The 16,242-nt window shown below is 45.1% G+C and overlaps 1 protein-coding gene across 1 annotated transcript in view; it reads right to left on the bottom strand.

Annotated features, from left to right (window-relative positions):
* Positions 1 to 16,242, bottom strand: part of lasp1 (LIM and SH3 protein 1) — a 192,803-nt gene that overhangs the window by 140,570 nt on the left and 35,991 nt on the right. Inside the window, exon 2 of the mRNA XM_038778688.1 lies at positions 6,403 to 6,497. Within this exon, the coding sequence (XP_038634616.1) occupies positions 6,403 to 6,497 (95 nt within the window). The remainder of the gene's footprint in view (positions 1 to 6,402; positions 6,498 to 16,242) is intronic.

Genomic DNA, 16,242 nt, shown 5'->3' with positions numbered 1-16,242 from the left:
TTTACGTTCTACCCATATGGCTTCAGTTGAAAAGCCTTCTAAGGTGTCATCCCTCCTTACTGTTGCAATTGATTCCCTGATCAAAATTGCGACACCCCCTCCTCTTTTACCTCCCTGTCTTGTCTATTCCTATATGCTGGAATACTGAGCTGCCAATCCTACCTCTCTGTCAACCGTGTCTCAATGACAGCAATGACATCATACCCCAAGTTTTAATTTTTTTTAAAAAATATAATAATCTTTATTGTCACAAATAGGCAGACATTAACACTGCAATGAAGTTACTGTGGAAAGCCCCTAGTCACCACACTCCGGCGCAAGTTCGGGTACATAGAGGGAGAATTGAGAATGTCCAATTCACCCAACAAGCACGTCTTTCGGAACTTGTGGGAGGAAACCGGAGCACCCGGAGGAAATCCACGCAGACACGGGGAGAATGTGCAAACTCCGCACAGACTTGCAAATGACACAAAGCTGGGTGGGAGGGTGGGGAGAATGCAGAGATGCTTCAGTGTGATTTGGACAAGCTGAGTGAGTGGGCAAATGTGTATTATAACGTGGATAAATGCAAGGCTATCCACTTTGGGACCAAAAACAGAAAGACAGATTATTATAGGGTAGCTAGAAATTATGAGAGGGGAATGTACAGTGAGACCTGGATGTCCTCGCTGAAGATAAGCATGCAGGTGCAGCAGGTAGTAAAGAAGGCAAATGGTATGTTGGCCTTTATAGCGCGAGTATTATAGTGCAAATGCAGAGATATCTTGCTGCAGTTACACAGGACCTTGGTGAGGCCACACCTGGAATATTGTGCCCAGTTTCACTCTCCTTACCTGAGAAAGGGTGTATTTGTTATGGAGAGACTGCAGAGAAGGTTTACCAGACTGATTCCTGGGATGACGGGACTAAGTTATGAGGAGAGGTGGAGGTGGTTAGGATTATATTCGCTGGAGTTCAGAAGAATGAGGGGGGGGTCTCATTGAAACCTAGAAAATTCTAACAGGATTAGACAGGGTAGATGCTGGAAGGTCGTTCTCGATGGTGGGGGCATCCAGAACCAGGGTCTCAGTCTGAGGATACGCAGTAGACCATTTATGGGGCCTCACGGTAGCATGGTGGTTAGCATCAATGCTTCACAGCTCCAGGGTCCCAGGTTCGATTCCCGGCTGGGTCACTGTCTGTGTGGAGTCTGCACGTCCTCCCTGTGTGTGCGTGGGTTTCCTCCGGGTGCTCCGGTTTCCTCCCACAGTCCAAAGATGTGCGGGTTAGGTGGATTGGCCATGCTAAATTGCCCGTAGTGTAAGGTTAATGGGGGGGATTGTTGGGATACGGGTTACGTGGGTTTAAGTAGGGTGATCATTGCTCGGCACAACATCGAGGGCCGAAGGGCCTGTTCTGTGCTGTACTGTTCTATAAGATTTAGCACTGAGAAGAGGAGAAATGACTTCACCCAGAGAGTGGTGAGGCTGTGCAATTCGCTACCACAAGAAGTAGTTGAGGCCAAAACGTTGTGTGTTTTCAAGAAGCAGTTAGGTATAGCTCTTGGGGCTAAAGCGATCAAAGGATATGTGGAGAAATTAAACAACAAGTTACCGAATTAGATGATCAGCCATGATGATGGATGGTGGAACAGGTTCGAAGGGCTGAACGGTCTCCTCCAGCTCCTATTTTCTATGTTTCTGTGACCCTACAACCACACCCTGTCAAAACAACCCTATCCTTGCAATCCCCCCCCACCCCCTCCCCAATATTTTTACAGCCACTAAATTAAAGTGCACAATAGAAGTAAAAATTACACACCTTTAATGCCCTCATGTAATTTCCCTGGAACTGTTTGCAACAGTAATCGGAGAGATTAATATTTAATTCCTGGAGACTGAAAGTTAATCTTGGAGGATCAGCAACCCTAGATGCATAGCCATCACATCGAATTCGCAAAGCGAAGTTTCAAAAAAAGGTCTTAGCCGTCATAAAATAAGTAGTACGTGTCATTTACTCAAGTGATGTCCTCCAGACGGCCAGAGAGACCCTATTTGCATGAGGGAGAATTTTTTCTGCTGTTTTATTTTGAAAGGAGTTCCCTAGAAACATGTCCATTAACTCCGTTTATGCAGGTCTCCCCTCGCCTTGGCCTCTGTGTCACCAACATTCAAGGTAGAGCACCAGACGCAGGAGGCATGGGAATACAAATTGAATATTATCAGATGTGTTGCGGTTCGGGGGTTGGGACATGAGGAAAAATAAATCACAAGGAAGGTGAAACGAAGGCAACCCACCAGCCGTATCCTTCCAGTATACCAACGCTACTCTATTCCGATTACAGCTTTAACAGCCAGTGAACCAGACTTCAGTTTAATATCTCAATCAAGGACAGAAGTCGAAAAAAATATTCTTAAGTTCCAATTTACCTCTTTTAAAGAAATATATTGAAGTGACAAGATCATGAGGGCTTTGATAAGAGTAAATAAGGGGAGGTAGTTCCACTGGTCGGTAACTACAGGACACAGATGTAAGAGAGGCAGAAGCTGGTTCAGGAGAATTTTGTTTATGCAGCAAGTTATCGTCTGGAATATACAACTGGAAAAGGGAGGCAGAAAAAAATTCAATAGTAACTTTTCAAAGCAAATTGATTTATACACTTGACAGGAAAGAGGTTATGGGGCCTCATGGTAGCATTGTGGTTAGCATCAATGCTTCACAGCTCCAGGGTCCCAGGTTCGATTCCCGGCTGGGTCACTGTCCGTGTGGAGTCTGCACGTCCTCCCTGTGTGTGCGTGGGTTTCCTCCGGGTGCTCCGGTTTCCTCCCACAGTCCAAAGATGTGCGGGTTAGGTGGATTGGCCATGCTAAATTGCCCGTAGTGTAAGGTTAATGGGGGGGATTGTTGGGTTACGGGTATACGGGTTACGTGGGTTTAAGTAGGGTAATCATTGTTCGGCACAACATCGAGGGCCGAAGGGCCTGTTCTGTGCTGTACTGTTCTATGTTCTATGAAAGAGCAGGGTGGTGATGACTCTGGCACAGGCAATGATGGGCTGAATGGCCTCCTTCACTGCTATATCAGATTCTAGATACTACATTATTTGAACAATGAAATCATTAATGACAGGACTAGTTTCCAAGTTACGTCACAGATGAGTCATCAACCCTTCAGCTCAGGGCAGCACGGTGGCTTAGTGGTTAGCACAGCTGCCTCACGGCGCTGAGGTCCCAGGTTCGATCCCGGCTCTGGGTCACTGTCCGTGTGGAGTTTGCACATTCTCCCCGTGTCTGCGTGAGTTTCGCCCCCACAACCCAAAAATGTGCAGAGTAGGTGGATTGGCCACGCTAAATTGCCCCTTAATTGGAAAAAATAATTGGGTAATCTAAATTTTTTAAAAATATTTTTTTAAAAACCCTTCAGCTCAACCCTTCAGCATTATCCGAGAGTCCACAGGAATTAAACGTTTAATCTCCAGACACTACTCGAGCTACGAGGACACGCCCACTACTGTTCCTAGGTCATGTGCTTCAGGGAGGAGATGCTCTGGCTGATTTCGCAATCCAGCTCTAGGTCTGTAACATTGTAGGTAGCAGAACGGGAACATGTCAACCATAAAAGAATGGCACAGCAGACTCGATGGGCCAAATGGCCTAATTCTCCCCCCAAACCGTATGAATTTATGAGCCCAGAAGAAAAAATTGGTTATAAAAATATTGGGGAAGGATTCAAAAGGGCTCTTTGACTAGGTGGAGGGGTTAGAAGAGAAATCATGAGATGAAACCGCCAAGAATGTATCCTAGTCACAGTTCAAACGGCAAGCGTTTCTAGCAACAAAGCCACTGGTGTTTAACTTGTGGAACTACAGACCGATTAACATCAGCAACCATTCGGCCCCATCATGCAATCTTTAGTAGAGCTCTCCAATTAACCCTCCTCTCCTCCCCTTTCCCCACTCTGGCCCTGTGAGTCATTTCATCTTCAATTATTTATCGAATTCTCACTGGAAAGTTACTACAGAATCTGCTTCCTCCGCCCAACCAACTAGAGGATTACAGATAGTCAGAATTCGCAGCACTAAAAAAAAGAATGCGCAGAATGAAATATTGAACAGGCAGGTTGAAAAACACCAGATGTAAGTAGAATACATCTTTGTCGCTGTGAAACACTAAACCGGAAAAGGAAAGAAAATTACCAAGAGAAAGAGAAATCCCTTCACAAAGACGCACACACAAGAAACGCTGAGTAAAAGACTTGGAAACCAAATAGGCCAAGCACAAGCTTTTCTCTTAGAAAGGAGGATAAACAACTTGGAGCTCTCAACAAATTCAGCGCTGGACAAGAGCCACGTCAATGGTTTATTGGGTCAGCGTATGCAAAAAGGCAAACAAATAGCAGGCATTTTCTTACAGGGCTGTATTTGCATTTGGCCCAGCGTTCAATCAGAGGGAACGCTCGCATTCCTCCCTGCACTGCCACCCCACCAACCCTCCCCTCCCCACATGAAATTAATCAATCAGCAGAACGTAATGGATTTATCTTGGACAAGAGTTGATTTTCCATCAACTTAGTCCAGTGTGTGATTTTACAAGTAAATAAACCATTCCCGTCCAGAAAGGTTACGGCTGTGGGAAAAAAAAGGACAGGCACAAGAGAGGGTGCAGAAAAGGTTTACAAGGATGTTGAGAATGGAGAATATTGGGCAGCGCGGTGGCGCAGTGGTTAGCACTGCTGCCTCACGGCGCTGGGGTCCCAGGTTCGATCCCGGCCCTAGGTCACTCTCCGTGTAGAGTTTGCGCATTCTCCCAGTGTTTGCGTGGGTTTCGCCCCCACAACCCAAAGATGTGCCGTGCAGGTGGATTGGCCAAGCTGAATTGCCCCTTAATTGGAAAAAATTAATTGGTCGCTCTAAATTTTTGGGGGAAAAAAAGAGAATGGAGAATATTAGCCAAAGATTGAATAGACTGCGGTCACTTTCCTTGTCACAGAGAATGACATGGAGATATTTATTTGAGGGGTATTAAAATTAAAAAGGGGCCTAGTCAGATAGAAAGGATCTATTTCTGTGAGCAGAGAGGTCAATAACCAGGAGGCATAGATTTAAAGTACTTGGGAGAAGAATTGAAGGAAGTTATATGGAATTTTTGTTTCATCCAGGGGTGTGTGGAACTCACTGTTGGAAAAGGGTGGTAGAGACAGAAATCCTCACTGTGTTTAAAGATGCTTGGATTTGTACCTGCAGTGCCCTAACCCACAGGAACACTGACCAAGGGCTCGTGACTGGGATTAGACTGCATGATGCTTTCGGCTGGCACAAACGCAATGGGCTGAACGGCCTCCGCTGTGCTGTAAATCATCCACATTCCTATTCTCAATCAAAAGATGACACCTCTGACAATGCAGTTTTCCCTCAGTAACGAAGGCTTCCCTCCTCCTCGGGGTGCCATGTCCCAAGAAGGCATTGGTAACCACGGACTTCCATTGGACTGGTCCATGATTAAGTCTGGTAAAGTGCTGCAGTAGTTTGTCATTGCCTTCTGCAGCATGGCTGACCATGAAACTCTCCTGCCCTTACCGCCTGCGATCAGGTGTATTGGAAGGACTTACAGGCTGATAATCAACAGCTTGGCTACGTCATGAACGTAGCTGCCATGGCCCATCAAGTCCTAAAGTTGGACTTGAACCCAGAGCTTCGGGCCCAGAGGTTGGACTGGTACCACGGCGACACTGGAGGGTTAGCCTGGATTTTGCACTCAATCTCTAAAATGTGACCTGAACATTCAGCATTGTGGATAGCACAATGGCTTCACAGCTCCAGGGTCCCAGGTTCGATTCCGGTTTGGGTCACTGTCTGTGCGGAGTCTGCACATCCTCCCCGTGTGTGCGTGGGTTTCCTCCGGGTGCTCCGGTTTCCTCCCACAGTCCAAAGATGTGCAGGTTAGATGGATTGGCCATGATAAATTGCCCTTAGTGTCCAAAATTGCCCTTAGTGTTGGGTGGGGTTACTGGGTTATTGGGATAGGGTGGAGGTGTTGAACTTGGGTAGGGTGCTCTTTCCAAGAGCCGGTGCAGACTTGATGGGCCGAATGGCCTCCTTCTGCACTGTAAATTCTATGATCTATGATCAACCTTTAGACTCAGGGGTATGTGCCACCCACTGAGACACAGCTGATACTCTCACCCATCCACAACCTCCTGACTGTAAAGCAAGTGCTACCAACCGAGCTAAACTGACGGTACCATGCCAAAGGTGTGACAGTTTCCAAAGACCCTGCCACGTGCAAACGTTTGTTATCACTTTCTCTAAAACCAAAAGTATTGATTTCAGTAATGGATGCTAGATCACCATCATCAATCGTTATCAAGTAACTCACTGGCTAATCAAGCGTTAACATTAGGAATGTAAAAATGTAAAATACTTACGCATTGCAGTAAGGTTTTTTATCATAACCTTTGTAATTCTTCATGTTTAAAGTCATTTTGCAGACTTCGCACGAGAAACATGCTTTATGCCAGAACTGCAACAAGAACAGAAAATAGGAGCATTAAAATAGGAACAATAAGTTAATTATTTTTGCAAAAAAAACAACAGCAATAATGTTTGGCACTCATATCCATCCCCCAATGTCAGGGAAATATAAAGAGTTTGGCATTGATCACCTTGATCAAATAAATCAGGCGGTGGAATCATTTTTCACTGCGTTGCCATCAATACAAATTGTTGAGGAGTTAATGATAGAAGCCTTTAAAATGATGAAAGGATGTGATGGGGGGAAAGAGATGGGACCGTTTACAGTGGTTGAGGGGTCTGGAATGGAGAGGGTGCACAGATATGAAGTTAAATACAAAGAGATCTCGAAGAAAGCAGCAAGAAAAAAATAATTTAGAGTTGTGAGGCTGTCGAATTCACTTCAAAACGTTAGTGGGCGAAGATGAAGCCACATTAACATTCAAGGTTAAATTGAATAAGTAGAGGAAAAAGGGGTTGAAGGAATATTGGAACAGGGTGGATTGATGGGGTTAGGTCCATTTGTTTGTAGGGGAAGTAAATGTCAACATGGGCTGGTTGGGTTTAAATGCCCATTTGTGACTTTGTGTATTGTGTAAAATCATCCTCATCCATAGCTATAGAGCCATCTCGTCGCTCCCAAGATGTCTTCTAACCATAAGTCTCAGTTGGTACTCCGCTGTGCTGTAAATCTTCCACATTCCTATTCTCAATCAAAAGATGACACCTCTGACAATGCAGTTTTCCCTCAGTAACGCAACAAAGGCTTCCCTCCTCCTCGGGGTGCCATGACCCAAGAAGGCATTGGTGAGCATGGACTTCCATTGGACTGGTCTATGATTATGTGCCATTCCAGACCCCTCAACCACTGGAAACGATTCCATCTCTTCCCCCATCGCCTTAAAAGCTGCACAATCTTCTTGCTTATCACGTTTTGCTCACCTCCCAACCATTCCAAAAGGCTCTTGCAGTTCCTGATTCCAGTACCCAAGTTACGATTGAGAATCCCTCATCAGAGCCCCAATGGTGAATGTCAACAATTGCAGTGCGGACACCGTCTGGGATGGCGATCTCTGGTGGACCTACTCCTGAAATTATATGATCTCCCATTTCCAACTCTTCCTCACCCATTCCAAACAGTGAGGGGCTGGTTTAGCTCACTCAGCTAAACCGCTGGCTTTTAAAGCAGACCAAGCAGGCCAGCAGCATGGTTCGATTCCCGTACCAGCCTCCCCGGACAGGCGCCGGAATGTGGCGACTAGGGGCTTTTCACAATAACTTCGTTGAAGCCTACTCGTGACAATAAGCGATTTTCATTTCATTTCATTTTGAATGCCCCAAATTCCACAACCAATTGGAAATTTATTCAGGACGGTCAAAGATCAACCAAACTACTTTAACCCCCACACCTATCTCAATATTTTCATTAATAACTGAACGCATTCCAAGCAATTTTTTTGCATTATTTATGCATGTTCCTAAAATTAATCTCCCAGATTACTTGGACTAGTGATAATGAGATTAATGAGATTAATCATTAATTCCAAAAGACTCCAGGACAATCCCAGAAATGAAATGAAAATCGCTTTTTGTCACGAGTTGACTTCAATGAAGTTACTGTGAAAAGCCCCTAGTCGCCACATTCCGGCACCTGTTCGGGGAGGCTGTTTCGGGAATCGAACCGTGCTGCTGGCCTGCTTGGTCTGCTTTCAAAGCCAGCAATTTAGCCCAGTGTGCTATCCCAGAGGACTGACAACCTCAAGAACCATTACTGCCCGGTCCTTGATTACCATGCTACTTCTATCAGGGCTTCCTGACCCAGTAGCCTATCACAGCACCCCTACTTCACACTAGCTAACTAACCATAGACCTGGGAATTCAAGTCTGCACATATTCCATAAATTACGGAGATGGTTCAAACAGAACTGCAAACACTAGCAATACCAGGCAGGTCTGATCGCGTCTGGCAGGTGTTCCGAACAAAATGAAGGGCAGGGAACAAGGAGCCAAAGAAATTGAGAGTCTTGACTTCTACCTTCATTTTGCTCCTTGCCCTGTCGTCTTTCTTAGCCTAATTAAAGGGGCTTGTTTATTTTTCAAATTTGGTGTTGATCTCCTTCAACGTAAGCGCATATAAGGATCAGAAATTTAATAGCAGTGTTCAACATCATGAAGAGCTTTTATAGAGTAATTGAAGAGAAATTGGTTCCAATAGCAGGAGGTTGATAATCCGAGGACATATAATAAAAAAAAACAGTCAAGAGCAGACATGTATTTTCAAAAAGCAAGGTATGATGATTTGAAACGCACTGCCAGAAGTGAAATGGAAACAGATTCAATAACAACTTTTTTTTTTGTTAAAATTATTTTCTTTTAATATATATAAGTGGTTGAAAGGTCCTCTCTGGTGTAGCATTCACGGGGCAGTGCAGCTTCATGTCTATGGTGATGTTGACATTAATTTTGGGTTACCAATAATAACTTTTAAAGCAAAATGAGATATCTATTTGAAGAGGAAAAATTGCAGTGCTGTGAGGAAAGAGCAGGGAAATGGGATTAAATTCGCTAAATGTTGCAACAAGGTCACTGGATCAATAGGATTCAGTCTGCGCCGCATCACCCTATGATTCCGATGAAGGACTGGGTGCATGGATTGAAGCCTAGCCTCTCTCTCCAGATCTGTTGCACCGACTGTTTCCTTTAACACCTCATGTGAAGTATAAACCACTCGCTGCATGGCTGTGCAGCACAGGCCAGTTCCCACAGCCTCAGCAAAACCGACAGTGGTTTATACTGTATAAAAATGGAACTGCAACCTCCATTTCCAGCCGGGGGCCCGTGCCTGCAGCTGGAGAAGGTGCAGAAAAACCAGACAGACAAAACACTGCTGCAGTGGGGAGCAAATGCTCGCTCAGAAACCAACTCGTGCCACAAAACATCTAATTTGACACCGCTACCTGTCCAGAGGCAACTTTGAAAACCAGAGTCATTGTACAGAATTTACAGACAGGAACAAACTATGCTCTTCCTATCCAAAAATATCCAACCCCCATCAATACATTGTGCAGAAACACTTTGCAGTTATGTAGCAACCTTGAATATAGAACCTTCCAAAGTATATAACGTGAGCATTTTAAAAATGTAGCAGTAGTGTTAACCTTATTCACATACATTCCTTTATACAAAAGGAAGAAGGGCTATAAGTGGGATGCAGAATGAGTATTTCACACTGGAATGAAGGTTCACAACACCTCTGCATCCAAGAAAAAGCACACAAATCCGGATTTACCTTTAAATTGGTTGATAAAAGTGCGCAAAATCACTTTATGCTCGATTGTAAATTAACTGCATGTAAAAGGTATTCAACAACCCGGGAGCAGGCATCCTGTTTGATAGACAACACACCAGTTACAGCTTTCAGCTCGTGTTTCTCAGATTCAGCACCACTGTCTCTTACAAGTGGATCCTTTGTCCCGTATGGTCAGGACTTTGCCTTCTTGGCCCAATGTCTAGTGATAGGGTAGCATGATTTAGGGTAGCTACAAACAGTGACATTTTTGCTTATATGAGCAGGATGCTGTGAACTTGCATGTATATCTTCTCGCCCTTCAGCAAGTTTCTGAAAGGTAGTCTGGTTAGTCTTTCTTGGACCTCATGTCACCATAATGTTAATGAGCTGAATTATTTTGTGAACAATAATGGGTGATGGAGGATTTTATTACAATGATTTACAAAATACTCCCCAGACAATAGAGGGTGGCACAGTAGCACAGTTGCTTCACAGCTCCAGGATCCCAGGTTCGATTCCTGGCTTGGGTCAGTCTGTGCGGAGTCCGCACGTCCTCCTCATGTCTGCATGGGTTTCCTCCGGGTGCTCCGGTTTCCTCCCACAATCCAAAGATGTGCAGGTTGGATTGATTGGCCATGCTAAATTGCCCTTAGTGTCCAAAAAGGTTGGGTAGAGTGCTCTTTCCAAGGGCCGGTGCAGACTCGATGAGCCAAATGGCATCCTTCTGCACTGTAGAGATTCTATGATTGGGAGAAGGCGGCTAGTGAGGATTTGGGTGATGATCTTCCCAGTGATGGAGTGCAGGGAAATTCTTCGGTAGTTCCCGCAGTCCTTTCTTGAAGGTGGTGGCGATGATGGCATCCCGGAGGTCGGCAGGAATTTCTTCTGACTTTCCCAGATTTTTAAGAACAGCTGTTGGAGATGACGGGATATCTCTTCTTCTCCAAGTTTGAAAATCTCCGCTGGGATCCTGTCCACTCCTGTGACTTTTCCATTCTTCACGTGTTTAACGGCAGCTTCGACTTGGCCCACACTCGGTGGAAGTCCAAGATCAGCATTGATGGGGCTTTGGGGAATTTCCTTAAGCATGTCCTCATCTATAATTGTATCACGGTTTAGGAGTTCTGTGAAGTGTTCTCTCTGTCTCTCAAGCAGGTTCCATCCTTATCCCACACCAGTTTGAGGCCTAGGATATTGGGCCCATATATTGCCTTGGTGGCACTGAAGAAGCCCCAAGTGCTATGCTCGTCAGCGAGGAGTTGCAGCTCCTTAGCTGTCTCAGTCCACCATTGGTTCTTGATTTCTTTAGTTCTTCTTTGTACCTCCACCTTGGCTGATTGATGAATTCCGCTGGTTGTATCATTTGGCCAGGCACAGAGAGCTTTCCTCTCCTTGTGCATGAGGTCTTGAATGGTGTGGTCATTTTCGTTGAAGCAGTCTTGGTGTTTCCTGGTCTTGTAGGTGATGGTTTCTTCACAACTCTAGTTGATGCCTGCCTTCAGCTTTTTCCATTTTCCTCCACTCCATTAGAATAGACACCAAGATTTTGGTGAAGACATTGTTGGACGTTCACTCGCATATTTGGTTCTTGAAACTACTCAACATTGATCTTTTTTATGAGCTATTTCTTCATCTTCTGCTGCCTCTGGTGGAGTTTGATGGACATAGAGGAGCAGATGAGCCAGCGGTCATCTGTACTGGTCATCGCTTTGGTGATGAGGGCATCCTTTTGGTCTCAGGATTGGATGATGACAAAGTCGAACACATGTCAGTGCTTTGAGCCTGGATGTCTCCAAGAAGTCTTGAACTTGTCTTTTTGATAGAACAGTGCGTTAGTGATGACAAGCTGGTGTTCCGTGCATTTGGTGAGCAGGAGAGAATCTTTGGAGTTGCAATTCCTAACTCCTTCCTTTCCGATAGTTGCTTCCCAGAGTTGGGAGTCCTTTGCAACCATTGTGTTGAAATCCCCAAGGAGGATGATCTTATCTTCCTTAGGAATGTGGGAGAGTATGGTTTCCAGGCTGGAGTAGAAGCCTTCTTTGGACTCAACATTGGCATCAAGAGTTGGGGCTTAAGCACTCATGGCTGTTGCCTGCTGGTTCTCTTGTACTCAGAGTTGTGAGACGCTCATTGATGTTGACAGGGAGCTCTGAGTTGGTTGAAGAGTTCATTCTTGATGGTGAATCCAATTCCATAAATGCTGGACTGATCCTAGGGTTTTCCTCACTAGAAGAAGGTTTAACCACCGCCATCTTCCATCAGCTGCCCATCATCTGCTCTTCAGGTCTCTTACAGGCAGCGACATTAGTGTTGAAACGCCCGGGTTCACGGGTAACAAAGGCAGTTCTCCGTCCCAGTCTTGCTGGTTGTCCATTAGGGTTCGTACATTCCAGGTTCTGAAATTGACTTTTGATTTTCAGACCCCAGGTACATGAGCTGCTGGATGAGGTTTTCCAACCAGGTTGGGAATGGAGCAGACTATTTTTAGGGCACCTTTTCTCACCCCATGTGGGGTGAGCAGAGAGAACCCTGCTCGGTCATGAAGAAAGCTGCTGAAATGCTCTCCTGTTCCTATTCCAAGAGCGAGACGACTGAATTAAACTCCACCGCTTCGGAGCTGGTCTGAAGCGAGGGACTTCCAGATCTCACGGGCCTGGCCTCATCACCTCTCACTGACTGCCACAGGACTTGTCTGCGTGGGGGGGGGGGGGGGGGGGGGGGGGGTGTGTTGGATTCCTCTAGGTCAGGAGTGGGCAAACTACGGCCCGCATGCGGCCCGCCAAAGGTCTTTATGCGGCCCACCAAGATCAAGTCATATTAAAAAAAGTTTTTTTTTTTTTTAAATTTTAAGGTTAATGGGGGGGTGGGGGGCTGTTGGGTTACTGGTATAGGGTGGATACGTTGACTTGAGTAGGGTGATCATTGCTCGGCACAACATGTGTTTCATGTGAAGTTTCTACTTTAAAATATTAATTAATAAAAATTAATTGCTTTTTTTCCCTTTAAAAACCTTTTATTTTGGCTATTTTAAATATTAATTAATTTACTTAATATACTATGCGGCCCTTTAAAATTGTGAATTTCTGAATGTGGCCCTTGCACGGAAAAGTTTGCCCACCCCTGCTCTAGGTAGACGCCTGGTGTGGGACATCTGGGATGTACTAGGAGGAACACAGATCACAGGGCTATTTTTAAAACCAAGACATTGCTGGACTCAGAGCCAATGTAAGCCAGTGAACACAAGGCGGTGGATTAATTAAAGATGGGACAAGTTAGAGTTTTGGATGAACTGAGGTTTATGGGGGTGGGCGTTGGGAGGCTAGAATGAATTGCAATAGTCAAGTCCGGGGTTAAAAAAAATACATGAATGAGATTTATGGCAATGATCTGACGCAGGTGCAGAGTCAGTTGATGTTGCAGAAAATTAAAATGTTAACTCTGTTCCTCTTTCCACAGATGCTGCCAGACCTGCTGAGCTTTTCCAGAACTTTCTGTTTCTATTTCAGATCATGTATTCCTTTGTACTCTTGGCATCACCCGGATGGTCAGAAATTAGATAACTTGACCTTTGACCCTTACCCAGCAGCCCTCCTCATCAAGTGATGGTGCAGAGCACTGTTAATCAGCTTAGCTACCAGCATCTCACACTGAAAACACAAGCCGCTCTCTAACCACCTCACACACGCCACAAATCTCCACGTCTTCCAAGTTTCCAGATTGGCCGATGGTGGAATATACAAGGGGATCCTAACTCCCAAAATAAGCAAATAGGCCCAGAGATCTGAAATTCTACACATCTGACAGTCGAGGAAAATGGGACGTGGTCAGAAGCAGTAATTCAATCAGAAAATGGTTCAGTCGCAAAATAAATGCAAAGAATGTTGGATTATCAGAGGAATTGGGAGGCAGGGGCTATGTAAACAATAATGCACGGAGCAGGAAGGGTTGCTGAGGAGTTGGAAGGTGGGGGGAGTTGAATATTGGAAGGCTAACCATATTTCCACCAGGCAGTATATATTTAGAGTTTCCAATTATTATTTTTTTATTTTCCAATTAAGGGGCAATTTAGCGTGGCCAATCCACCTAACCTGCACACCGTTGGGGTTGTGGGGGTGAAACCCACGCAGACACGGGGAGAATGTGCCAACTCCACACGGACAGTGACCCAGGGCCGGGATTCGAACCCGGGTCCTCAGTCCCAGTGCTAACCACTGCGCCACATGCCGCCCCCACCAGGCAGTGCTAGTAAAATGTGGTAGCAGTCAGTTTTATAAATGAAACCATTTTTTCCTGGACAGGCTCCAGCCAACATGCAGTAAAGAATTTCCACACCCAAAGGACTAAACTCAGTTCTTTGCCAGAGTTCATAATCCATTTCCTACACGATATCAGTCAAACTGCCCCATCTCATTAACCTTTTGAATTACACACGAAATGGCAGGTACATCTCTCACTTAAAACAATGCACATGTGACACAAATCCAGTTTCTGGTCCGCAGAAACTGCTTCTAACTTGAGCTGGAACAGCCTCAGGACATCTGGCAAGAGGAAGGGAAGGTATCAGACTGGTGCACTCGGCATTTTCTTCAAAGGTCAGGCACGTGTCATTGAGGCACAGCATACTGCTCATGTTCAACCTCAAGAGCATTCAACTTTGACTTGGGTGTCCGAAGTGGGAAAGTTTTTCATTGCGCAATACCAAGATCCCTTACTTTGGTGAGCACAAAGAGAGCACAGACCAGGACCTAGCTCAAATCAAATGCAAAGCCAAAACACAAGCTGGACCATTTAGAACCAAGCGTGCAAACCAGAATTCAGCCAAATGCATAATTTCAGTAGTGAAAGGGCAAGGAATTAGCATGAGGTGAGTTGCACTTAGAACGTAGAACATAGAACAGTACAGCACAGAACAGGCCCTTCGGCCCTCAATGTTCTGCCGAGCCATGATCACCCTACTCAAACCCACGTATCCACCCTATACCCGTAACCCAACAACCCCCCCCTTAACCTTACTTTTATTAGGACACTACGGGCAATTTAGCATGGCCAATCCACCTAACCCGCACATCTTTGGACTGTGGGAGGAAACCGGAGCACCCGGAGGAAACCCACGCACACAGGCGGAGGACGTGCAGACTCCACACAGACAGTGACCCAGCCGGGAATCGAACCTGGGACCCTGGAGCTGTGAAGCATGTATGCTAACCACCATGCTACCCTGCTGCCCCTTGGAGAGAGCTGGTACAGACATGATGGCCTCCTTCTGTAACCATTTGCTGATTCCATCCCCAAATCACACAATCAGATTTTTTTTGTTTTGTTTTGTTTTATAAATTTAGAGTACCCAATTATTTATTTTTTCCAATTAAGGGGCAATTGAGCGTGGCCAATCCACCTAACCTGCGCATCGTTTGGGATGTGGGGGTGAAATCCACGCAGACACGGGGAGAATGTGCAAACTCCACACGGACAGTGACCGAGGGCCAGGATTCAAACCCAGCGCCGTAGTCCCAGTGCTATCCACTGTGCCACCGTGCAGTCCCACACAATCAGATATGGATCTCCCAACAATACAAACTGGCCCATTATCTCTCTTGACTATTTCTCTTTTTAAAGTTAGAAAGATCAACGTTTTTTTTAAGCAGATGCTAATGTAAATTGGTATAAGGCATGTTATTATCACAACAATGGACTCTGGGCTGTGATGGCATAAAATCAGTCAGAAGAAGCTGAACCCAGATAGCCACAAATAAATGGGAAATGTTAAATAAAAATAAATTTATATACACAAGTACCGTCACTACGCTTATTAGGCAGATGCAATGCAATACGGTGGGCAGCACACTGAATATCTTTAAGGTGGAGGTAGACAGATTTTTGTTGGGCAAGGGAATCAACGGTCATCAGAGGTAGATGGGAGCGTGGAACTCGATCAGCCATGATCTTATTGAATGGCAGTGGAACAGGTTCAAGGGACCGAATGGCCTGCTTTGGCTAACATTTAGGAATAGCAGCAATAAGTATCATCAGACTCAAGACATTCTTCAGGAATAAGCCGACTAGAGGACAGTGGCTTGAGGAAGAAAGTAAGTGTTTAAATACAGATCTTGAATTATAATATAGTGTTAATATATACAAAGGCCTAGTCAACTTATTAAAATGGTAATTTTACTCTTTTCTTTTCCTTGGGGACACCAGCCAAGTTCATCACATGCTGAATAAAATGAATACAGTTGGCAGCAAAGCAGTGTCCCAGTTGGCCACAACAATAGGCTTCAAAAAGCAACTAACAGAGCCAATTGCATTAGCCCTGTGAACACAGTGCTGTTAACACAAGACAGTGTCACATGTCTGCCAAAAACAATACAGTATAACACAACAGAAGATTCTATCCCAGTTTATGCTCAGCAATTGAAGCAACATTCACCTTCCATGTGGAGTGGTTGGGATATTTACATCGATGAAT

The sequence above is a fragment of the Scyliorhinus canicula genome, chromosome 19 (assembly GCF_902713615.1).
Source record: "Scyliorhinus canicula chromosome 19, sScyCan1.1, whole genome shotgun sequence".
Taxonomy (NCBI): domain Eukaryota; kingdom Metazoa; phylum Chordata; class Chondrichthyes; order Carcharhiniformes; family Scyliorhinidae; genus Scyliorhinus; species Scyliorhinus canicula.
This window is presented reverse-complemented; position numbering and strand designations above follow the sequence as displayed.